Here is a 24,422-nt window from a genome sequence, read left to right as displayed (position 1 = left end):
GGTTTGATTTCTCCCCGTTAATACTAATTTCCAGTTAATATTAATACTTGGTGATAAAGTGGCTTCAGAGCAGGGGTCTGTGGAAAGCCAGAGCCACTCCTTTCCTCTCTCACAGTCCAGGAGCAAGCGCAAGTTGGGCAAAGGTGAGAGGCTGATGCTGCAGCCTTGAAGGATACCCTGTACCCAAACAGCCCGGTCGGAGGAGATAAGCTCAGTCTAGGTGATGTTTCCTTTGCAAAATAAATCAATTATAGATGTAGCATGTTGAGAAAACAGTTTCATATCTCTTTGGCTTGCTTAAATCAGCTTTATTTAGCTAATAACCTCATGTTGGAATCATGCCTTTGTCTGCTTTAATTGCATTCCAGTCCTGTTCACAGCGCTTCGCCAATCATGAATTAAAAAAAAAATACTTTCCTAAAATATTTAACATATAAAAAAACTTGCAGGTGTATATTTGTTTAAATATACTTTTATAGCTGTAATCTGTCCTCATTACTAAATGAAGTGCTAAATTTAGCTTAAAAGCTGTCAACATGTTCCAATCAACATGTCTTAATGACTGCCAAGGAATGGAAATGAGGCTTTCATGGAAAAAAAGCTGAAAAGGTACAAATGCAGAACGAGATTAGATCAACTGCTTTGATAAAAGTCTGCTGCTCACTGCATTAGGTCACGATTTAAATCAATCCACTGTGTTTATGCTATTATTTTCATTGTTAATAGAAATATCGACTAGCTGTGGACAGGGCAACACTCCTCTGGGGACCTGTTTGTGGTGTTCCCTTTCATTAACGTCTCCCCATTAGCAACTACATGTTGAGATCTCCCAGCGAGCCGTTTGTCAAACCAGTTAACACGTGCTTTGTTAATTCCACCTAATGGAAGTTTTTAATCAACATGTCAGATGGTGCTAAATCAAGCCCCTCACCGAAGTGCAAAAACATGTAATGCCCACATTATTGCCTTTATCAATCAGCTTTCCATTGTTGTAAAAACATTATTTTCCTCTTTAATCCAGGCTGTTCTAACAGGGCCTGCTTTCATGGAACAATGCGGACTTCTCTTTTTTTTCTTCTTTTTTTTTTTTCTTTCAAGGTGTCCCAGAAGAATCATTCCTTCATTCTGGCCAAGATTGATGTTAGTGCGCTTTCCTGCTTACCCTTGCTAAAATATTGGCTGCTATTGGCAGACTTCCAGTTCTTTCACATTCCCCCTTCACACTTTTTAATGGTTGTAGGAATTAACATTTGTGGTTTGGAATATGAGAAATGCATTTTGAAGTGGCTGAAACCAGGTACAGTTGTGGCCCTGAATTTCAAATACTATTGATCGTTTCGCAGTGAATAGGGAGTTTTCTTGCTCCGCAGGCTCTCAGACAGTGCCATGGAATATCCTTGGTTTGGTTTGCTTTGCTTTAGCTATCCTGACTGGCAATTAGCTTTCAGACCCAAATAAGCTGAAGAATCTCATTCTTCATTTAAGGAAGATGAGAAATAGCAATGACTGTGTATTTTCCAGGTGTCTCTTATCTACTTTTTTCTTCAGGTTTTAATTACAAGTGGAAGGCAGGTCTTTGAAATGCAGGATGGCTACTCAGCAGCTTTTACAGCCTAGGCAAAAGAAAAAGTCCTCTAAGGTAAAAAACCTTGAAATGTGGTGGTACTGACAACCTTAGCTCTCAGTTTTGGACCTGGCACGTTTGTGCCTGGTGAGGTCGGAGCACCTTCTGTTGGCTGCGCTGTTCTGGGTTGGATTATTTCCAATTTAGTCCAGGAAGATACAGCATGGGGCTTTGACATGTATTTGACTAAATAAATGTAGGCTCACTAGGTGTGCACAGAGCTTTATTAGCAGGAAGAAAAGAAATGAACTAAGAGAGGAACTAAATTTAGTACACTTTCCGCTGAGATTGTTCCATGTTAAGATCACACAGTGTTTAGCATTTGCATTAGCTCCAGTTGTAGACATGTACTGTTTACAACCCTGCATTAAAATCACTCTGAAAACTGCGTACAGCACTGACAGGCTCAGTCTGCTGCCAGTTCTCAAAAAAAGCTGTGGCAGGCACTGAAATTTGGTACAGCAGTGAATGCCACACCAGCACTGGCACTTGTTTTGACTCCACAATTAACTCTGTAGAGCTAAGCTGGCAGAAAACTACACACTTCTTTTTTTTAGGGGTGGTTGTCTGGTAAGTGCAGGCATTGGTGCAGGGGAGGGGGTGGGAACGTTCAGCTGCGATAAAAGGGGAAGGAATGATCCATGCAGTCTGCTGCTGAGTAAATCATGCCAGATCAGTTGATAATTGTCCTTAAAACATTTAATCCCACCCATGTCAGACATGGCTCCTGTCTGTGTGGTATAAACGCCAGAGAAATGTCAAAATTAGCTGTTACCCTCTCTTTCCACCTGCTGAGAGTAATTTCTAAATACAATCCCTGGGTTACACTAAAACAGGGCTATTTTTGACTTTGGCCTTTTTTTTTTCAGGAATCGGTGTTGTTCCCCAGCAAAATCACTACTGAGCAGCAGTCTGTGGTGCTGGTGAAAAGACTTCTGGCCATCTCTGTGTCCTGTATAACATACATGAGAGGGCTGTTCCCGGAGAGCTCTTACGGGACTCGCTATTTGGATGGTAATGCTATCAATTGGTGCTCAATTCTTATTCCTGCTTGCTATATTTCAGCTCTAATCTGCTTTCCATGTTAGCTTCCAGCTGCTCATATAAGTGTGAGTTCAGTTTATTAGGAAGTTAGCCAACAGGGCTTCTCAAGTCTGGATGCAGACAGGGCTTCAGCATCAGAGAGAAAGCATAAGATGACAATCTAGAGCTATTGGCAACTCATGGCTTCTCTGTTAGTGTTGCTTTTGGTTTATAATCATTCCTTGGCGTTGCCAGCCCTGTGAATCAGGTCTCAGAGTCAAGAGATTAACTTAAAAATCAGTGAGTTTAAAAAAAATTAACTCTGATTGATGTGTTTTATTTTCCTTTGGATTTTTGAGCCCTTGAGGCTCACATTTTCAGCTTTCCTTGCAAGATTGAAATTAGATTTGTTTGTTTTGTTGTTGGTTGTTTCATTTTCTGTGAAAACTCTCTCACATAACCATATGTGCTTTGAGAATCAGAACTTTAAGGAAAAAAAAAGAACTTTAAGAACCAGAGTCTTGTCATAGGATCACAAGAATTAGTGATGCTTTGATTCGTCAATATCTTCGTGTTCATTCAAGACGTGTTGGTAGGGTGGGAAGTGTCTCCATGCATTCCAGTCTGGTTCCATGTTTTTACTTCTGGAGTTAGTTGTCCTGAAACATGGTCAGGTGCACTTTGTGGACTTGGTTGAGGGCACAGGAAATCCCAAATTGTCTTTTGATCACCTAACCCTGAAAAGCCACTAGTCTTTGTAATCAAATGTGGGGCCTTTTTGATCAGGAATGTTAACATCTGGCCTGCTCCTGCCTTTGAGGGCTCTTGGTTGGATCCTCAGGTGTTATTAATTCACCTCTTCATTTGCAGGACGTGTTTCCTGTTGCCATTCTGAATGCCTGAAAACAGGTGGAAGGAGCAGTGTGGAAAAGCTTAAGAGTAGTTGTTTATTCTGAACACAGTCATTTACCTCGTACGGATGTTGGTGAAGGCTGGATGCAGAAATGAAGATGGTTTTAGGGAATGGCGGAATAGATGGGAGTGGAGCAGAGGAGGGAGGCAAGGATGGAAGCTGCTGGTGTTTTGAAATTAAGCCATACCTCTAGCACTTCTTCTGGGAGCGCCCAGAGCATCTGAGGGAAGTCTTGACATTTGAAAATGCAGCAATAAGCTCGTGTCAGCCCACCTGGGACTCAGTGGAAAACCAATATTTCCGCTCAAGAAGGACCTCCAGATAAAGCATTTTAGCCAAAAAAGGGAGGGTGGCTGGCTTAGTTTCAGTGTTTGCCCAACAGCTGTGATAAGGATTGTAACTATGTGCTAAATCTGGTTTTGCAGACCTCTGTCTAAAAATTCTCCGCGAAGATAAAAGCTGTCTGGGATCATTGCAGATAGTCAAGTGGTAAGTGAGTAACAGCGAAACTAAGACAAGATTGTGCTGAATAGCAAGACATCTACCCCTCACATTCTTCTTCTTCCTGAATTTGAAAATATTGTGCCCAGTAGCGCTATCGACGATGCCAGCACAGCTCCCACTGCTGCAGCCTGTGTGCTTGGCCCTGTGCGTAAGCAAGACAGAATTAGCTGACCCAGATCATGTGAGTTCAAGGTCTGTTGAAGTGTTGACTGAAGTGAGGTCATGGTCAGGCCCCAGAGCACACGCAGGCAGCGTAGGTACGGAGAGAGGGTAAAGAAAATCATGAGATTGATTCTGGTGGTGTTTAGTCTTTTCCAGTTTCACTTTTATACAGATTCTTGTAGCTTGTGTTTTAGGATCTACAATATTTTTTCTCCCTGGGTATTTGTGTGTCTAAGTACCTTACAGCTTTCTTGTGTGATATTTAGGATGTTTCAGAGTTGGCATGTTCCCAGCAAGCAGAGAGCCTGACTTTGATGTGCTAACAGGATACATACCTGCACATCCTTTGACTCAAAGAGTAAATATCTGACCATTGCTACCTCAAATAATATTTACTACTTTGAGAAAGTCCATAGCTGTAAACTGTGCATCAGATAACAAAAATTTACAAGACCAGACATGTCAGGCTGTGTCCAGATTGAAGTTTCAGCCAAGATCTGTAAAAGGCTGATGGGCAATGAGCCATCAGAGGTGGAGCTGGAGAGCTCGAATAGAGCACGGGGCAGAGAGCCACTCAGAGCCAGCCTTAGGCCGTGAATCCTTGTCTTTGTCAGGGTGTAAGCAGGCTCCAGGCTGACAGTGTATGGCCCTAGAAGTATAAACAACACACAAATGCAGAAGAGAGGACAGTGCCTTTATAATGGTTGACCTGAAAAGCACTTTACAAGCCCAAAATGTTGCTAGCTGTGTTGTCTTCATTCCAGAAAAAATGCACTTTAAGCTGTGTCTAATGAGTGTGTGTTTACAGATCAGGAGATAAATGTTGCTGCTTAGTATTAACATGTTTTTTCCTGGCAGGATTCAAGGTTGTTTTGATGCTTTGGAGAGGCAGTATGTAAGTTTTTTTCACGTTTTTTTAATGGAGTTTCTTATTTCTTCATAAAGTATGGACAAAACTATCTTTCCATTCCCACTTTGTATTTTTGTAGTGATCCTGCGTGCACACAACACACATTCACAGCTGTGGGATGGGGGAAGAGCCTGCCCTGAGTATATACATGTGAGATTTGGGATTTTATTTCTTGAGCCCAAATATTGACCGCTGTGGCTCTCTAGGCTTGCCTGTACGTGGTGTGTGAACTAATTTGCAGCCTGAAATTGATTTCCATTCGTTCTGTGTTCTACATTTGCATTCTTTAACGTCTGGATAGACACTGCCAGTCAGAACTGAGATCTTGATCTCCATGTCTGTTTTCTTGAGAGAGGTTCTTCTGTGCTTCTGCTCTCCTTCATCTCCTTTCCCCTAGTCTTTTCCCTTCTTCTCATCTTCTCTAACCCTCCTGGCCTTTCTCTTGGGTTCAGAAGTTATAACTTTTTTTTGGAAAGTAATTCACAAATAAGGTATATAACTGCTTCCAGGACTAAATCAGCTAGTAAGTGATCATATTCCTTGCTGATTCTCACATAAAAACTGCTCTGCACAGGAAAAAGCACCAACTGTTGTCATCTCTGTCAACACTGTTCATCAAACCATCTCTCATCTAGATGAGGTGAAGTGGTGTGCGTTTCAGCACTGATGATCAGATGGGCTCTTAGACATTAGTACAACTGTGCATACGATAATTCAAAATGTTGTGAACTCAATTTATTGATTGCTGACAGTTCTAGGAGGTATTTAGTCCTCTGCTGTTTATGAGAGGCAGAAATTAATAGTTATTTGACAAGGATTAAGGAAAAAAAGGAGATATTTAATGCATGTTCTAGGATTGTTTTCAAGAGTAGTCACACATATATTTTCTTGCTATAGGATAAATGAAATACCTTTGGGGGGTTTCACAGCAGAGAGCAAATATTAGTCTTCAGCAGGGATGGGTGCTCTTGTAAGAGAGTTTTAAATCGGCATAACCTTTGGAGATTTGTTTAGGAAGAGTCCCAAGGCAGAAGTCTGAGCGTGCAGTTGTTTCCTTGGGAAGCTGCAAGTAAAGCCAAGCAAGCTGACCACTAGGTGTTGCTGATGCTGTGCTGTGAAGAATCGGCATGAAGGTTTTTAACTCACAGTTTGTCGAATATATCTATTCCTTCACTGTATGTGGGCAGTTAGATTTTGATAGGTCTTTCTTTTCCTTGCCCACTAAGGTTAGAGTTTGATTTTGTGTTTTGTTTTTCCTTCCTTAGTTACACATTGCTGTCCTCGCAGTAAGTAAATGAGTACAAGGTGTTTTTCTTCCCTCACTCTGCTTGAAAGAGATACAGAGTCAAGGTTGTGGCAGCCCATTTGTGCCTTTTTTAAGGGGAAGTCAAAATGTATGTGGCTTTTAATAGAGCGATGACTGCTCTTAAATATGGTAAATCTGAACTTCCTAGGCTGCGTGGGACTTCTGACTCTGAGGCCTTACCTGCATCCTTCAACTCCTAGAAGCGCTTTCATGTGCTTCATCCCATTGCTTCCTTCAAACTCTTGCCCCCACCCTTGGAAGATGCTGTGTCTTCTCCATTTCCCTCTGCAGAAGAGTCCTCCTTATTAATCTGATACTGAAGAAACCACACACTAGGGGTTACATAGCAAGTCCTTTGGCCCTGGTCCTTTGTAAAGCACCAAGAGCTATGCCATGCATCTGTTCTGTGCATAACCCGAGTAGTTAAATCTCAGGCATCAATAGTGGCCTGCAAGGGTTGGAATGGGAATTAACCCCAATCCTCCACAATTACACAGCTGAGTGTCTCCTACCTGTCTTTGAAGTGGTAAGTATTGACAGCTGATAGAGGAAGGCTGTTTCTCAGCCATTCCTTTCTCTGATCACATGCTAAAGATAGTACCATCTCTGCTGTTAAACGAAAATAGCATTGTTTGGTCACTTTTCACTGGTTCAAGTTGTCCAAGAGGAGAATGCCCTCACTGTGCTTTCTTATAACAGATTTACACCAATCCCAAGGAACCGGAGGTAAGAAAGAGCCTTAATTAATCTTTGAGGCAACTGAAGGCATGGGTGAGTAGATTTGTATTCAGAGTGGCCTTGTAGGCTTAAATTCTACCCTGACGTAGCTGCTTGGTGACCCTGTTTCTCTTCTTCTGCCTTCGCTCAAGAACGACAGCTCAGTGAGCTGGATGGTGATCAAACGCTCCTACCAGGCGCTAGGCTGTGGGCCCATCTAGGGCCTCAGGCAGGGATGTTAACAGGCAACTAATGGGCATGTTGGCAATTTTGTTTTTCTTTCCTGAAGAGAAGACCTGGGAAATTTGAAATAATTCTTTGACAAACCATCTTTTAAACAGTAGTATTGAACAGAGAGCTGTATTTTCAGGCAGAGAGGTTTAGGACAGAAGTTGTGAATCACTTCAGACCTGGGATGTGTGTGTTGTGTAGTGCCTGTACTTATCCTTCCAGTGCTCTCTGTTGTGTTTCTGTTCTGTCTACATCTAGCCCACGGAGACGGACTGGGTGGTGTGATATAAGCGAGGTGCAGCATCCATGCTCTCTGCGCAGAGCAGGTGCAGAGAACGGCGTCAGAGTCTTTACTTACCTGGTAACAGTTCTGCTGCATCGCACCTCAGCATCTAGGGAGCACGAGCTTAGTCCGTACCAAGGCTGGGATTTGTAAGGAAGGCTCAGAGTTAACGGCTCAGCTCAGTTCCTACTAATCGACCTCGTTGCTTGTGGAAACAATGGATTATAGGCATGGAATTGGACTACAATAGATGCTTTTTCTTGTGGTGAAGTAGTCTGTTCTTCCTAGTTATTTTATTCTCTAAAATCATAGCAAATCCTTTCCTTTTGAATGGAAAACCATCTGTTTTTTTAATCTCCCTCAGAAAACTCTGAGACCAGTGAATTCAGAAATATTTTGCCCTTGCGGTATTGTTTGTATTTCCTAGTGGGAAGAGTCTATGCATAGTCTCCATGCAGAGCTCTGGGCCAGGCTTCCTTGTGACACTGCATCAGCCGTGAAGCCTCACGTTTTTCCTTTTACTAAGGGAGGACATACGTACGTATGTTGTGGTGGTTGGCTGGCCGTGCTCCCTCATTAGAGATTTAGGCTGGGGTGTCAGGCCCACAGAGGAAGTGGAAGGAGGAAGCAGGAAGTTTGTCACTTTTTTGTGATCCTTGCAGTGCTAGGTAAGCTGTGGCTGTTAAGAAAATTGGCCAAAGCCTGTGCGAGCAATAATAGAGTTAAAGCCGTCATTGTGTCATTGAATTAGTGCTGTGCTCTGGCATACAGTTTTGAAAGGACACTGCTAAGTTCAGTACACATCTTAACACTTGCTACTGAGAGACACCTGTGTCTTCTTTTCCCCTCTCTTATTAAATCTCTAGGCAGTGACCGAACTGTATCAATTCAAATTCAAGTACAAAAAGGAGGTGCCCCAGATGGACATCAGCAGGTAATGCTTTGGTTTCGTTTCTCAGAATTCCGCTGTGAAAACTGTGTTCTTGAAGCATTAAGAAGAAACTGCGCTTTATGATTAGGGCATGTCTGGGTCGCTAAGCAGCTGTAAGTATAATCAGAGATGAGGATATTCACCCTACAGGATGTGAACTGCTGAGCTGAGGAGTAGAAATGCTGTTACGTAGCACAGTGAGGCACCTCAAGTGCACCAGAACTGAATTAAGGACCATTTATAGAAATGGTGCCCAATCATGCAAAAACTGGCACCGATGTTGAACTGGCTACTGTCTCAACTAATAATCAGTGTTCCACTTTCACAAGACAGCCTTGTGCTTTCAAATGAAGCTTTTTCAGGTTTGATCCCTTTCACCATTATCCTGCACCCAGGATTTTTTTCCCTTGGGTATTTGCATATGTGTATTCTGCTTGAGCAATCTTGCGTGGGTGACCTGAGAGAACTTTCACTTAGGATGCCTGAGTTGATGCTGCAAAATATGTGGCAGGAAGCAGCAGCTTTTTGCATCTCTTTGGCTCTCTCTGTCTGTTAGATATTTTAAAGCTGTGTTTAGTAGGCCATGATCCTGTGTAGTTTAGAATACATAATATCAAAGGCTAGAACCAAAGCAAAGAAAAATAATTAACCCGTTTTTAGTTTGCTTCTGCAGTTGCCGTTGATGAAAGATGGATCTTTGGGCCTTGGAACCTGCCTGTGCAGCAAGAGAGCTCTGCTGTCTTGTATGCTCCTCAGGAGACTCCCCTGCAATGCTCCATTAGCCACGCTCTCTCTAAACACATCCACGTAATTTGTAGTACGTGGCAAAGTGATTTTCTGTTGGGAAAATCTGAACTATGTCTGAGTCTGGAGTGTCCTGTTGTACCCTCTGTTTCTGCTTTGAAGGTGCTGGCAATTGTCTTTACTACACTGAGGGAAAGAGGAGAGCTTTGGGATCCGAAAGGTGATATCTCTTAAGTACTTAGTTTTTTTAATCAGCATTACTCAGATCAGTCATTAGTTCCTGGAAAGAGCAACAGTCCCCAAATGGAACTCAGCATCCCTTGGTGTCTGTCGGACTGGCCAGGGAGAGGCCAAGTAATCTTACTGGTTTGTTTATATCTGCTCCCTTGAAATCTCATCACTGCTCTGAGGCTTCAGAGCCCGTGGCATCGGATTCCTGGGCTCTGCTGTTTCCTCAGTGGCTGACACTGCTGTCGCAGGATCGTGCGTGGACCTGCAGTCATTAGTAAACTGACGTTCTGGCATTGATCAGTATTGTGTCATCTTTGCTCTCAGCTCCTTCAGCTGATAAAGCTGCTTTTATACACCTGCAAGGTTTATTGTCATGTGCAAACTCCGAGTTAATTGTTCCGTGAGGGATGTTTTGTGGGTCTGCATCATCGTATCTGAGTGGTAAAGGGAAACTTCTCCTAGATGGTCTCTGCCTTATTTTAGATGAATTTTGGAGGAGTTCCTCACTATTGATCCCAGTCCTTCGGGAGAGCTTCAGTTCCTCAGCTTCTACCTTTTGACACATTCCTGCATCAAATCCACAATGTTATTCCCATATTGAACCAGCACTTGAGCTGTTAATTCCCATGGAAGCCTCATCTCTTTTTTTGCTTATACTCTTTCCCCTTACCGTTTCTGTTCTGCTAATCCCAAGACTTGTAAAGGTGACTGCAAGGGAAGGCCTGCCTTCTCTTTAGTCCACCTTAGGCATTGCCAGCATTTGTCCTCTCACTTAATATACGTTTCTGAACATACAGGATTTAACCTGATAGCACAGTGTCCTCAGCACAGAGTTTCGCTGTCGGCAGTTTGGAGCCTACCAAACCATACCCTGCGAATCCAAGCTGCTCAAGAACCACTCCGTTTTCACGACGAGCCAAGCAGCTTCAACTGGAAGGGGAAATTGGTCTTAACTAAGCTGTTCCTTCCAGTGGTTTAGTCGGTCATGTTCAGCCCTGGAATCCTTTCTGCTCTCTTGGGTTACTTAGCTGCTTTTGAAGCAATTTGGGATGATTGTGTTAGGGACCATCCAGCCTGTATATAGTGTCAGCCACCTGCCAATGGTCTTCCAAAGATGTAATGGAGGAGCTACATTTTTTTTTATGGCCCTTTCTCATTGAAAGTTAAGGAAGTTTGGGTTCCTTAGTCACGTAGTGATTCATCTAGTCTGTCTTCAGCCGTCTAAAGTTAGCTGGCTGATCTAAGCTGCTCGTCTCATCTACCTCTGCAGTCAAGAGAAGCAAACTCCTCCAGAGAGCGATTCATCCCACTTCTGTTAGACCTTTATCTCAGTCTAGACTGCTTGCTTAGACTAGCCAGCTGACATTTGGATGGGTGAAGGAGGTGAGAGGAATGCCCCTTAGTCACTTTTGAAAAATGTGCTTCTGAGCTAGTTTTTCTTACATGGAATTGAAGTGAGAACACGCAATTCACTTCTCTTCAAACTGCAAAATGGACTTGAAAATAGCCCCTGTGATGAATCGGCTTTATATGGGATTCTCACCTCATTCCTCTCATTCCTGAAATTGCTTAGGTGAAAGGCACTTGTTTTATGGTCCTTTGATCCAATTTAATCATGTTCAAACAAGTGAGTCATGACATTTGTATAATGGGGTCCATTGCCCCAGCTACAAAGTCTGTTCAAATGTAAATGCCGTGCCTCTTAGTTTAGAGCTGTTGTTTTGCTGATGCCACCCCATCCCTGGAGTGTGTTTCACTTCCCCCTTTATCTGGAAATTACATAAAGGCATTGTAGCTTTGTCGCTGGTGGTTTCAGACGAGTCAGTGGGCGCACTGGGTTTATAATTAGGTCGTGAATATTCATGACTGAGGAAAACAAATCTGTTATTCTTCTTCTGATTGTAGCAACCAAATGAACTTTGTGAATGGGGTGTGCAGCGAGGATGTTAAACGGGCCAGCAGGCTCCTGATCAGGAAACTGTACCTGCTAATGCAAAACCTCGGGCCGCTGCCCAACGACATTATGCTGACCATGAAACTCCTCTACTACAGTGATGGTAGGTGGAGAACAGTGTGTGCTGTGGGGACAACTTCCCTTTCCATCAGTTTCTGTGATAATCGTGAGCTCCTGTAAAGTAAGTAATTAGAGAGGTGAGATGGTAGAAGCTGCTCACTGCTAATAGTGAGAAATGGTGTAAAACACAGTAAAACCTTCTGTCTCACAGGGATGGCAGATGCTTTTTAAGAAAAGGTTGAACATCTGTGTAAGAAGTACGGCCATGCAATGTGAAAAGGAGACATCCTTCTCCTTCGCAGTTTTGTTTTTGTTTTTTTAAGGAACAGGCCTCCTGCGTTCGTCAGGTTCTGCTCCAGAAAGTTGAGCACATTAATGGTATCTCAGCATCCTAAAGTCATTATTTCTTCGAGCTCCCTGATAACATTTGCTCAGCTCAGTTTTTTCCTTTGCATTCTTTCCCTTCTTCCTGGCCCCCCCCCCAGAATATTTTTAGTAGTTGATGTTGTTACTCGAGTCTGCTATACCCTTGTTCTTTATAAATCAGATTAAGAAGAGATGGAACTTAATTCCTCTGACATCGATGGGTTGTTTCTCTCTGTGTAGTAACTCCTGAAGATTACCAGCCCCCAGGCTTTAAGGAAGATGTCAGCCCTGGTGACCTGTTGTTTGATGGTGATCCTGTCAACCTGAGAGTAGGGTCTGTCTCCACTGGGTTCCACCTCATGAAAGTGAGAGTGACAACCGAAAAGAAAAGAATGGGGACAGTTGAAAGCAACCTGATCCAGAAGAATGGCCCTACTGAGATCTCCTATCAAGGGTTAGACTGTGATGAAGAGGAAGAGGAGGGGAGCACAAAGGTACAGAAACAGCTCTGTTTGGTTCTCGCTGGACGAATGGAGTTTATCTAGCAAAACTCTCATTAAAAGAAACATTTTCTCAGAATCCTGGTTTGGGAAGGGCTTCGGCTTGTGCAGGGCAGCAGCGCTACAGCAGATTGAACGCTGAAGCTGGAAATCCGTAGGCATAAAGTGAATTTCATTCCAGCATCTCCCCTGACTTACTGAGTCTAGTATGTTCTCCCAGGAGAGGGCAGTGATTGTACAGAGAGACCCGACACACATGCGTGCACACACACACACGCACATACTTATACACAGACATGCACAAAATGGAGAAAATTGCAAAGTTTTGCATTTCCACTTGGTGTTTCTCAGGAATAAGCCGTGTTCCACTGTGTAGTTAGGTGGGATTCTTTCCGCTTACCTCTAGCTATCTGAAAGTTGTATGTTGTGTCTGATTTCTCTAGGCCCCCCTCTGTGCTTAGTGGAGGAGGAAGCATCTTTAGCAGGTACTTCAGATAATTTCCCTAGACACCAAGGTAGGCTGGAATGAACGGTCCTCTGGTGCTGCCTCTCCAAAAGGACAGAAGGGACAGCCTGGACTGGTAGCTCAGACTTGGTGATTTAATTTTAGGTGGTCAGTGCAAGGGAATAAACCCCAATGTAACTAACTCCTGAAGACAGGAAGCCATTTAGGTTGAAATTCCTTCTTTTCTTAGAAAATTTCTCTCTTGAAAGAGCTGTAGGCTTGGGAGAAGGAAGGTCTGGACAGTGAGAAGCTGTGAAAGTCTCATCCCTATTAGTGCTGGGTTTATGGATTTACTGCCTGGGTGTATTTTTTAGGTTATGCTATTAAGGCAAAGCGTCGTTTGCTTTACAGAATCACCCTCTCCCTGTCAGAGCAGATTCAAGTGAGCGTGGAGAGCACCAAAGTGATGCCCATCTAGGCTGGAAAACAGAAGCATCTTCTTTTTGCCTTCAAGAGACAGGTAAACACCCAGTTTCAAAACTGAAGGAGCTTGTGCCCATGACTGTATCCTAGCATAATATTTAGGTTTTCTCACTTGCTGTGAAATGGATGAATACAGTGTGTCAGGCTGTTTGAATTTTGTGTCAGATCAGATTGAACTATAATAAAGGGCTTGTTGTATATGCTTGGTTTGTTAACAGAAACTTTCAATTTTTAATCAATATCTTTCCACCTCTTTATCTCAGCAGTTTTCCTCAGATACGGAGGGAATGCACAGCTCAGCGACACCGAGTTACATTATCTGCATTTTCACCAAAGCTCTTTTCCTTTAGCTGTTACAGTTTGATTTTGCTAATGACTTCCATATGTGAAAACATACGTGAAAATACATGCAAAAAAAGCCTTTTTTTGCACTTCAGTCTACCTAGCTTCTGATATACCATGTTGTATTTGACCTTTGAGGCTCTCGGATATAGCCTGTGGAACAATACCATCTAGTGACAAAATGGTAAATAGCATTCCTGAGATCCCCAAGCAGTGGAATAAAGCAGCTTCTCTGCCTATGAAGTCACCTTTTCAGGTCTTTCTCCTGCAGATTCTCCCATGACTAAGAAGGGGTGAACTCATACTGCCAGCTTTTCCACTGTGGGGGTGTTAACAGGATCTTCCTCCTCTAACCAGTTGCCTGTTTTCATGAAACTGAGGCGCTTTGGGACTCCCCCTCCCATCAAATTTTATTGAAACTGTCTAATAAGGTCAATAGTTACTAGTCAGGGGACAGCTCCCCTCCTTCCTCATACACACACGCACTTGGATAGAGCACATGCAGGCATAAGCTTTGTTTTCTGAGGAAACCAGGTTAAAATGGAGTTTAAGTATAATTATAGGAGCTGCTGCAAGTTGGTGTGTTGCACATTCAGATGACACTTTATTCTGAAATCTCTGCTTCCAGGAATAAACTGCCAGTGTTGGCACTGCCAAAGGTTACACAGTTTCAGGTCAGGCATGGGATTTTGCTACAGTGGTTTAGTCGGGCTTCTGTTTGTTTTTTTTTTTTTTCAATTAAATGTAGGATTTGAACGTCGAAGCTAATTTTGGTACGATGTTTGGATTGTAGGTGGAAAGAAGAAGACAGGAATAAAGGAGACAGACAGGATGCCTTGCTCAAGGGCATCTCAGCAGGTGAGCAAGTTTTAGTGTCTCTAAGACACCCCAGGCAAGGTGGAATTCATTGCCAAGGGATATTATGTCATCTAGGATGGCACAGGCTTTAACTAACATCAGTGGATTTTTTGTATGGTATCGAAATACATGGAGGCTACAAAGTATTAGGGCATAGGGATGTAAGCATGAAGAAGGAAACTTTCCATGGTCAGCTTATTTAATACATCCAGTACAAGAATTTTGTACTGTTCTCTGGATTTGGCACTGGTGAGTTACACACGCAGAGTAAATGAATCAATATCCCAGCCTGGCTGGTTCACCTGTGTGTGTTTTTTTGATTAAGGTTCTGTGTTAGGTTTGAAGGACGTCTTTGTTGCCTAACATGGTCTTCACCTCTCCTTTCTTGCTTCCAGACTATCTTTTCATGGGAGTCACAGGTACTTACTGGATCCTGTCCCTTTTTGGCTACCTCTCTAGGATAGGAAGAATTATCCCCTGGAGGTGCTGATCTCTTTTTCAGTGGTTGTTGGGGCAACCCAAAGAACTAGGGTAGACCAGACATGTAATTTTAGATAAGTAAAGTTATGTGAAATTAATTCCATCCTGAAGGCTGCCCAGGTCGAGCCCTGAGTCAGAATCAGAGCTCGAGTTCATGGGCTTGTGCAGAGGTTTTTTTCAGTGACAGGGCAAATCTCTGAATACCACCAGACTTGCCACTTGATCCTCCTCCCATTCAAATTAGTTGAAAATCGTGTGAGCTTGACTGTTCAGAAACGGAATCTTTACAGGCTAAGTTAATGAGAGGAGGAAATTGCTACTAAAATTTTCCCCGCCTCTGTTGAAAAGAATCCCGGGGTGTCTAACCCAGACAGCAACTGGAGACTACAACTTAACGTGTCATTCAAAAGGCATCTGTGAAGTATTTGCCTTGACTCTGGATCTTAGAAATGAACTTCTGTGCCTAGGCTGGTATTTTTCAAACTTTAACCACATTTTCTTTTTGTGTCACATCCTCCAGTTTCCTTCTGATCATTGTTTATTCTGTCGTCTGTGTGAAAACAGGAGCCTTTTTTGTTTGTAGCTCATGATTGTGCCACTGATTCATGCTCTGAAATTCTTGCGGGTCTGTCACGACTGTAAGCAGAGCACCAGACACCTCTCTCTTGCAGCATGTGAATTTCATTAGAATACGGTAGCAATAGTGAGAGTGTCTGAAGGTGGTGGAAACAGCATTAGTTGCTGAAAAATGGAAGAGTCACTTTATCCATTGTTTGCGTCCAAAAACTTAAGAAGAAAAAAAATCCCAAGCCCTCTGCCTGGTAGTTTCTGCATGGCAGAGGGTTTTTTTAATGTCTTTTTTGATGCTATTTTTTAAACCATCCTCACTTAGAAGTTGGCTAATATTTCAGTCAGTTCAGGGAAAAACAAAGCCAAGTCACTAGTTTAAAAGTGCAGATCATAATTGTAAAGCCAGTGCTAATAAAAATTTGACACTCTTCTCCATATGAGAGGGACTTTCCCTTCTTTTCTGAGGGAAGTGGTTAAAACAAATGACCATTGTGTATTCCACTTGAATCAGGAAGCCAAACTGCTGAGTGAAGTTTGTCTGAAAAAAATGAGGACGAGCTTGGGTGGATGGGAAGTCTGAGTTAGGTGTTATCTAACAGGGTCAAGTATAGGTAAGAAGGGTGGAAGTAGTCCTGTGGGGTGTGAATGCGAACACCTTGTTGCTATCCAGACTACAGTACAGTCAAGTAATAGTGTTTTCCAGCTGTCAGGTGTTTTCAGAGAAGCTTTCTGCTTTAAAGAGCTGTGAGGTCCTTAAAGTGACTTGTTGTCTCCTGGATTTCAGCATTTAATTAGCTTGGTGTGTGAGGGCCCTTGGGGAACAACCTAGCCTGGGCTATGGAGGTCTGCTGTTTTTGGGGCAGACATGAGCCCTTGGACTTGCAGTGCTAGTGCATGACTTTGAGGGTTAGGTTTCCACCAGAAGAAGATCCCCTTGAACTAGCTCGCAGAATGATCGCTCTTGTACCAGCACTGCAGTAAGGGAGCGGGCAAGGCTGGATGGTGAGGAACGGGCAAAGAGGGTGCAGGAGAGAGGCCTGCCCTTCTGGTGGCGGCACAGTGGTAGTTGGTCAGCTGCCCACGGAGCAGCACCTCAAGGACTTGAGTTTTAAAGTGCTCTCTGTACAGTTAAACATCCAGGCCAAGATTTTCAGACCTAACTAAAACAATTTGGAGTGTCCTAGAATTTGGTATTTGTACAAGGATTTGATGTTCAAGAAGTGCTGAGTTCAAAAAAGGTACCCACAGGCACAAGCTGCTTTTGGAAATGTGGGTGAGCCCATGGCTGCTCTTCATCTGCAGTGAACTGCTTTATTCTTTCTCATTCCTTGGTTATGAAAAATAAAAACTGTGCTGTTGGAACTGAGTTTGTTGGTCATCATCTTCCTGACCTAGAGCTCTTCAGGAAAACCAGGAATGGAAGGATTAAAGGCTTATTTTTATCTAGTCGACATGGGAGAGGCGAAGGATGCAGATCTGCCAAGAGAGAAGCAGCTATTCCTGTCCAGTTAGAGCTGTAACTGGCCTTCAGTTATGGCCATGGAGAGCCTCTGACAGAGGGCTTTGCAGATTGGGGAAAAATTTACATGTACTCAACTGGCTTCTTATCTGCAATCTCATGATTGATGATACTTAGGATCAAATGAGAGATTGCCCTTTCCCAGCAAAGCATCTCTGTACTTAATCATCCAGAGTTTGACACCAGCATGTCAATTAGCCTACCTCTGCTGACTTCAGGAGGGTTTTTCTGATTGCATCAGCCAAGGATTTGGCCCAGTGTGCTGTCTTTGTGTCTCGCTACTTTCCACTGGCGTTCTAGGAGTTGTGAAGAGTTGGGTAAAATAGGGGATTGCTGCACTTGTTCTTAAGTTCAGTGCAGGACCCCATTTAGCTTATAGAAACCTGCTGAGGAGAATGGGGTCCTGCACTAAACTTAAGATAACTTCTTGAGTTCTTCAGCATACTCCTTTATCCTTCTGTGAATCCTTTAATGTTCTTGTCCTGCAAATTGATTTTGGTAAGCTTTGTCCTCATGTAAGCAAACATGTTGCAGTGGAATGAGTTTGGAATGAAACAGAACTAGAAGATGAGTAAAATCTGACCGTGTGGACGCCTCTGCAGGCTTTTATCTCCCATCAGGAAGCTGTGGGCTGAAGTTCTGGGGTGGTCCTTAGAGCACAGTCTCACTGCACAGTGAAGCAGCCATGCAGAGAGCCCTGAATCGCCCCTGACCGAGCCTGCGCCAGAGCTGGAAATGGGGTGGCCGTATCAGCACAGCACAAGTCAGTTCTGCCTCCCAAGTTTCTGGCTTCATTAGCTAGCGCCAGACGCTGCTTGTGCTGCTAGACTGGCCGTGCTTATGCTCCAGAGTGCTGTGGGACATGAGGAAGTGTGTTGTCACTTGGCCTTGTGTGGACATAATCAGTTTGGATCAATGATAGCTCAGGGGTCTCTGCACACGATTCACTGCGTGCTGTAGGCATACTCCTGCCATGCAGATTAGCTCTCTTGACTGGAGCTGTCTGGAAGTTAGATGTCTAGGGAGAGATTCATACCTAAATGTTGTAAATCAGTGATGGTTTAGACCTCAGAGGATAGCTTGTCTGGCCTCCAGCTGCTGCTCCCATGCAGAAGACTTGGCTACCTGGCCACGTCCTCTCTCTGAGGGACTGTCAGCGATGGAAGCCAGTGTGAACAGTCTTTCATGGATGACACATTGTGAGTAATATCTGCCATGTTTGCCAGCAATCAGTGTCCTGTTGGTGCTCAGGGCCATGGTCATCCTGGTGGAGACTCGTGTGTCTTTGCTGAGCTTCCGTGTTGTACGCAGCTTCTGTCTGAAAGTGAAGGTCAGCGTGAGCGGATTCAATTGCAGAATAACAGCTTGGAGATCAAGACCTTTGTTGTCTGTTTTTTCCCAGGCAAAGCACTTTTAAAACTGCCATGACAGAAAGCAGTTGAAGGGTGAAGCCTGCCATTTGCAGAGCAATAGGAAAGCATTTTTCTGTGGCAATGTCATTATCTTGAACTTTTGCAGAAAAGAAAAAAAACAAGAAAGGTTTATCTCTAACTGTCTATCAAGAGAGCTGTATCTGATGAGAAGTTCCCAGAACATTTTCTCCTCCAAACCAGCTGAGGCTACACAGACCCAAACAATGAAGAGAGAAAGATTCAGAGATGAGCTTGCCTCTCTCCTTCCTGTGAGCTCAGGCCATTCTGGGAGGAGTGAGACAGAGAGGTCAGGAAATTCCTGGCTTCTCTCAATTCACGTCAGATCCTTAGCTGTATCTTGGGGCCATTCATCCCTTGCATGAGTTATCCCTGTCTAGTGCGCAGGAAACAGTTTCCTAGTGATCTCTTCACTCGGAGGTGAGGCCCATCACCCTGCAGGTCTGGGGAGGTTTAACCCTTGTGCCCTCAGATTCCCTGACAGCTACCCCAGGGACATCCACGGGAAGACGTGGAGCTTCTGCGCTGGCTGCCTTTACATATATTCCTAACGTACACGCTAGCAACCAGACCCTCCAGGGAAATCTGCATGAATTAAGGTTGGACAGATCTAGTATCCCATAAGGGACTAAGCTGGGTTGCAGCCTAGTAGGCAGAAGGAGCATCCATTGCTTTTCGCCTCCTCAGTTACAACGCTGTGATCTTACGGGAGGAAGGCTTCCAGTTTCAGGAGTATTGGATTGTGATCCTGCAGTCAGAATGGCCAACACAGCAGCACACAGTGTGATTGAGGGCCCTGGAAGAGGTTATAAGGAGAGGGATTAATAAATTCTTTTTCATCAGATATTTTTGAAGAATTTTTTTTTTACACTCTGGAAAAATTAATGTTAACTAATGTTCGTTAGTCCTTTAAACGCTACAAGGTACAGGAGGTACAGAGTAGGCCTGGGAGACTTCCAGTTTGTGAAAAAGAGATTGTGTTGAAGGTCAGAGATTTTAACAGTGAACTATGGAAAAGGAAGAGGACTAGTGGTAGTCAGTGATGTGCTGGCATGGCTTCCTGGGGACAAAAATGTGGCAGGTTTCCACAGAAGCACCACAGTGAGTGTCTTTCATTCTTCCACCTGCGTAAATTGGCTTTCGCGCTAACCAGCGTGATTCTCCTCCACTTGTACAGATGAAAATCAGGATTAATTCCACTGATGTCAGTGTGATCGCTTTACTAGAAACTGATACAAGACCAGTGCTGAGCCCTGCATCGAGCGTTTAACCACTGTGCCACCTTCTCAGAATCATTGATGTCAGAAGGGATAATTGGAGATCGTCATGTCCCACCTACCTGCTCAAAGCAGGGTGAAATGGAGCAGGTTTCTCAGAACCTTGTCCAGTCAGGTGTTGAATATCTCAAAGGATGGAGACTCCACAACCTCTCTGGACAACTTGTGCCAGTATTTGATCGCACTCACAGTAAAAAAAAGTTTGTCCTGATGTTTAAATGGAATTTCCTGTATTTCAGTTTGTGTCCTTTTCCTCTTGTTCTCTCACTGGACACCACGACGTGCCTTGTGAACCTTGATTTGGCTGTGCTTGGAGAGCACGGAGCAGCCAACGGTCAGTGAGTAGGTGGGAATTATTGCTTTCAACCAGAGAGAAATGACCGTTCACCAGGGATGCCTCAGGTCTTAGGGGATCAATTTAAAGAGTCACCGGCTTGATTTTTCAAAGTGGCAAGCATTTGCTGTGCTACTGAGTCAAGGTTAGCTGCAGCTGAAATCACAGGATACATCACGCACTGGCTCTTTCTGATTACTTTCCTGATGATGACAGACGTCCCCTGGTACCTGAGGATCATTTTGCCTTATTTCAGCAGTTAAGTCTTGTATCTCAGTCCTTATTCTTCTGACTCGCTTGATGGAACTGGGCTTCTTTTGACATTAATGTGCTTCTGAATTTGTCAGGATAGTTACAAGGTACCAAACTAAACACTCCGTGTCCCTGACAAAGGGAACTCTTCTGAGGGCATAAAATTTGCCAAGTGCCAAACCTCAGCATGGGGCAGGCCAGGGACAAGGAGGGACACAGTCGAACGCTCTTGTGCAATTTTAGCTTTTCTACATAGGATGCCTTGGGAAGCAAAACACATGTCAGAAGAGCTGTAAATTTGCTTGGGTTTATGCTGGGAATTTTTGGCCAGAATACGTGGGGACACTGGGGATTGAAAACTGCAGAGCACAAACCTAGGTCCTGATTTTGTCTATCTAAGAATAGCAGCGTAGCTGTGGTCTGCTCGATCCTGTTTCGTCCACCAGTCTGCCTTGGGAAGGCTTTAATCTAAGTCTAATCTATTTTTAGCCTGATATCTTCTCCAGACAATGCGCAGCTGTCCTGTTAGTGTTTTGCCAGAAATTAGTAACACTTGTATGATTCACAAGTTAGCTGTGTTTTTACAGAAAAATTCTGCCGCAAAATATTACTTTTTTACACGTAGTGCGGTATTGTAAACCAGGAGATTCAAACTCACTGTGTGTTCATGGTATGACCCAGACCCAGAACTACCCTTGGACTCAGAGTCAGGAGGTCACGGATTTGTTCCTGTCTTTGCTACTTGACCTGGGCTTGTCCCACTTGTCCTGTTGTCAGCATGGTCCCTTCACAGTGTAAGCGTGCGAGGGGCCTTGTCCCATGGGCTTTTATATCACCTGGCTCCTCAGTGGAGCCGAGGGCTTGTTGTGGTTGTGTAAGACAAAAAAAAAAACAACATTCATACAGGGCAAGCTCTCCCACAGGTTATTCTAAGTCAAGCATCCCAGTACACGGGAAAAATTAGGATTAATCAACTTCTGGAGGCTTTGATTGTATGTTTAGTCAGTGGGAGGGACTTCCTGCTTTTCACCACACCGTTTAAGAGGTTTGCTTTCTGGTTAAAGTCAAATAAACATACGTAGGGTCTGACTTAATCCCATTTAGAGCAACATTTCTGGGGTAGAAGCTTGAATGTTTGGTTAAGGATGGGACCTGGAAGTTGGACTTGGGGTCTGTTCCTGGCTCTGAGTTCCTACGTGAACTTGTAGCTGAGCAGGGGCAGGACAGGACATGTTGGCTGTGGTGAAATACCTCGCACAGTTGACATCTTATTCAACAGGCGAATAGTGCTTGTCTAGAGCACTTGATGGCTTGCGTAGATGTTTTTACTCTTCTCAGGTTCCTGTTAGGTGGTCATGCTGCCTGTGGTAAAGGGGAGGAAAACTGCCGGAGAGTTGCAGTGGACTGCGTGACCAGCTGCTCGTTGTGGCTATTTCTTCCGCCTCAGAAGTATCCTGTCCATGCAGAAAATTTAGGAGGAATAGCAAAGGGGTAAAAACTTCACTGAGTAGTTGCCTGTGCTGCAGAAGATCCATTCCTCAATAGAGGAAGTAAAAGCACCGACTCTGGCTGATGCTCTCTTTATGTGGTTTAGGCTAAAATAGGAGGAAAGCTGCCTTATTCAGGTGACTGGGGGCCGGGAGACTGGGGATCATGGCTTCGCTTTGTTGTGTGGCCAGCAGGACAGGGTACAAACCCTGCAGCTGTGTTAGCACTGGAGAGGTTTTGGATGCCGTGTTTCCCCCCTCTGGGCCCTTTACTTCAAAAAAGGAAGCAGACAGGTTAAAACGATGCCAGGGAGAGGAAAGTAAATAACTGCCTAAAATGCCAGTTTGAGCAGCTGGATATCAGGTCAGGAGCTGTAACAGAGATATCCACTCATCACTTTTTCCTCAAGCAAATACGCCTTGGGCAGCGCTGGAAGTTTTGTCAGCCTGAGTGTGCAGGGTGAAGGAGAACCTGCCTGTCCCACTTTGGCAGAGTCTTGGTTTCTCTGTTTTTATGGAAAGGAAATTGTACTTTCTGCATTAAGCAATACTGTGTTGCTCATAATGAAGAGGAGGGAAGGAAAAACAATTTGAAACACGACAGAGAGGCGAAGTGAGGTTGTTTCAAACTATTTTGCTGTTAATCCGTAATCAGAGTTATTTCACACATTAGAAAGCCCATTGCTATGTGGAGATTACCGAAGCCTCATACCAAGGTCAGATAGAAAGAAAGCCTTGATGACGTGAGTGGGGAATTCTATAATGACCACATCTCGTAATCTGGAGACCTTGTGCTTGTCTCCAGGATGCATTCTGGAATAGCTCTTTATTAACTCCTTGTGTTTATCCTGCTTCAGTTACGGGATTCCTCACGTGTGACGGTGAAACTGGAGTAAAGTACTCCTATTTTGGAGCAGGAACTCAGTTAACACTCTTTTGTGTCTTCATTCACCTTATTTTCATCCAAAAGAACTCTCTTTTGGAGGCGAGGTTGGAGCGGTGTACTGTGGTGTGTCCCTTCAGCTCAGTTCCAGTGAGAGCAAGAGAGGTTACATTGCCAGACTGTGTGCTTTGTCCCTTCTGGGTGGGCAACAACATACTTTACTCTCTGCAGCTCCAGATTATTATTGTAGAAATGCAAATATGTTATGTGATAACAAGAGTAAGTGAGTTTGTCACTTGGCATAGCCAACACTTCAGCTGTTGTTCTGGCTGTCCGTGTATCTGTGGTCTGTCTGAATTGCCTGGACCATTGGCCCTTTTATATTCTAACATACATTTATTGGTGTTTTTTAACCTGTTCGTTTGTAGGCCCCTGAATATTTTTGAGGGAGGTTTGTACCTTTCTAGAAGGAAGAAAAAAGCTTGCTTTACTTTGTTATTTTTTGACCAACTGGTGTTGAATTTCCCTGGGGTACAAATAGAGATGCTATATGTCTCCTTCTGAAAGGCTGTTTCCAGTGACCACAAATTTGACACGTGCCTCCCTTCTTTTGCATACTGAGGTTGATTACCTGAGGTTGATGAAAAAGGCTATGCCCTATAGCTATTCTATTTCTCAAAGGTCTCTTTGCTCCTGGTATTTTCTGCCGGCAGTGGGGAGATGGGTACTGTTCCTTGTGCCACCAAAACCATTATCTGTCCCTGAAGCTGAACCTGTTGCTTTCACAAAACTTTCAATCCCGATTCCATCCAGTATTCCAATTTTGATCCCTTGCCGAGTTGCTTTTCTGGAGAACTGGATCACACTGAATAAAACCAAGAGGATTGAGGAAAACACATTGTAGTTTTGGAAGCTGCATTTCTGGACTCATGTAGCAGGAGCCTGTACCGTGAGAATGATCACTGTTCCTGATGGTTCTTACAGATAAGCTGCCTGAACCTTGCATTTAGCCAGGAAGAGGTAACAGGACCCAAGAAGAAAAGGAAGGTCAGCGAACCAGAGAAGCTGCTGCTGGAAGGCAGGAGATGGTGTTCATTCTGACACATGATACGTTTTGGAAGGTGTGAGTTTGCGTTGTCATCTGACTAGTACAGACCTTTACTCTCTTCCAATGTTTAACTCTTCAATATACCGCATGTATTTCTGCCTGTTTATCTGCCCAGTGCAAGCTTTGGATTGCGAAGAGACAGCAAGCACCGTAATTGTCATGACAGTGCCAACCAACAGCACTTGTTTGATGTTCTAAAGTTGAGGATTTATGATTCCATGTGAATGGTGTCTGTGTGCTTATTTCTCACTATCTCTCTCTCTCACACCCCCCTACCCCCCTCACTGGCTGAATTTCCTCCGCTGTGGCTGGGCTGTCCTTTGCCAATATGTCATCAATATTTAATGGCTCTGTTTCAAGATGAACCCTCAGAGGTATCAATGCCAGCAAGCAACAAGTCTCATGATTCACTAGATTGTGTTTAACTTCATCCTATCTACTGTTTCCGGAGCATAGATTTTTTTTCAAATAAGGGTTTTTATCTATATTGAATAC

The 24,422-nt window shown here is 43.8% G+C and overlaps 1 protein-coding gene across 2 annotated transcripts; it reads left to right on the top strand.

The window, feature by feature from the left end:
* The first annotated feature begins 142 nt into the window (after positions 1-142).
* HORMAD2 (HORMA domain containing 2) lies at positions 143-24,146 on the top strand. 2 transcript variants are annotated; one of them, XM_068412817.1, is made up of 13 exons: positions 143-220; positions 1,549-1,639; positions 2,494-2,638; positions 3,986-4,049; positions 5,085-5,121; positions 6,402-6,422; positions 7,142-7,168; positions 8,540-8,607; positions 11,485-11,636; positions 12,200-12,453; positions 13,316-13,424; positions 14,523-14,587; positions 23,804-24,146. In XM_068412817.1, the coding sequence occupies exons 2-13, from the start codon at positions 1,589-1,591 to the stop codon at positions 23,918-23,920; spliced, it is 1,110 nt and encodes a 369-aa protein (XP_068268918.1). In that variant the 5' UTR covers positions 143-220; positions 1,549-1,588; the 3' UTR covers positions 23,921-24,146. The 2 variants fall into 2 exon arrangements, with proteins under 2 accessions (XP_068268918.1, XP_068268919.1); XM_068412818.1 differs by lacking the exon at positions 14,523-14,587 and having other exon boundaries at positions 23,804-23,908.
* The last annotated feature ends 276 nt before the right edge of the window (positions 24,147-24,422 follow it).

The sequence above is a fragment of the Nyctibius grandis genome, chromosome 14 (genome assembly GCF_013368605.1).
Source record: "Nyctibius grandis isolate bNycGra1 chromosome 14, bNycGra1.pri, whole genome shotgun sequence".
Lineage (NCBI taxonomy): Eukaryota > Metazoa > Chordata > Aves > Nyctibiiformes > Nyctibiidae > Nyctibius > Nyctibius grandis.
The sequence above is the reverse complement of the archived record's forward strand: the minus strand, read 5'-3'. Positions and strand labels throughout refer to the sequence as shown.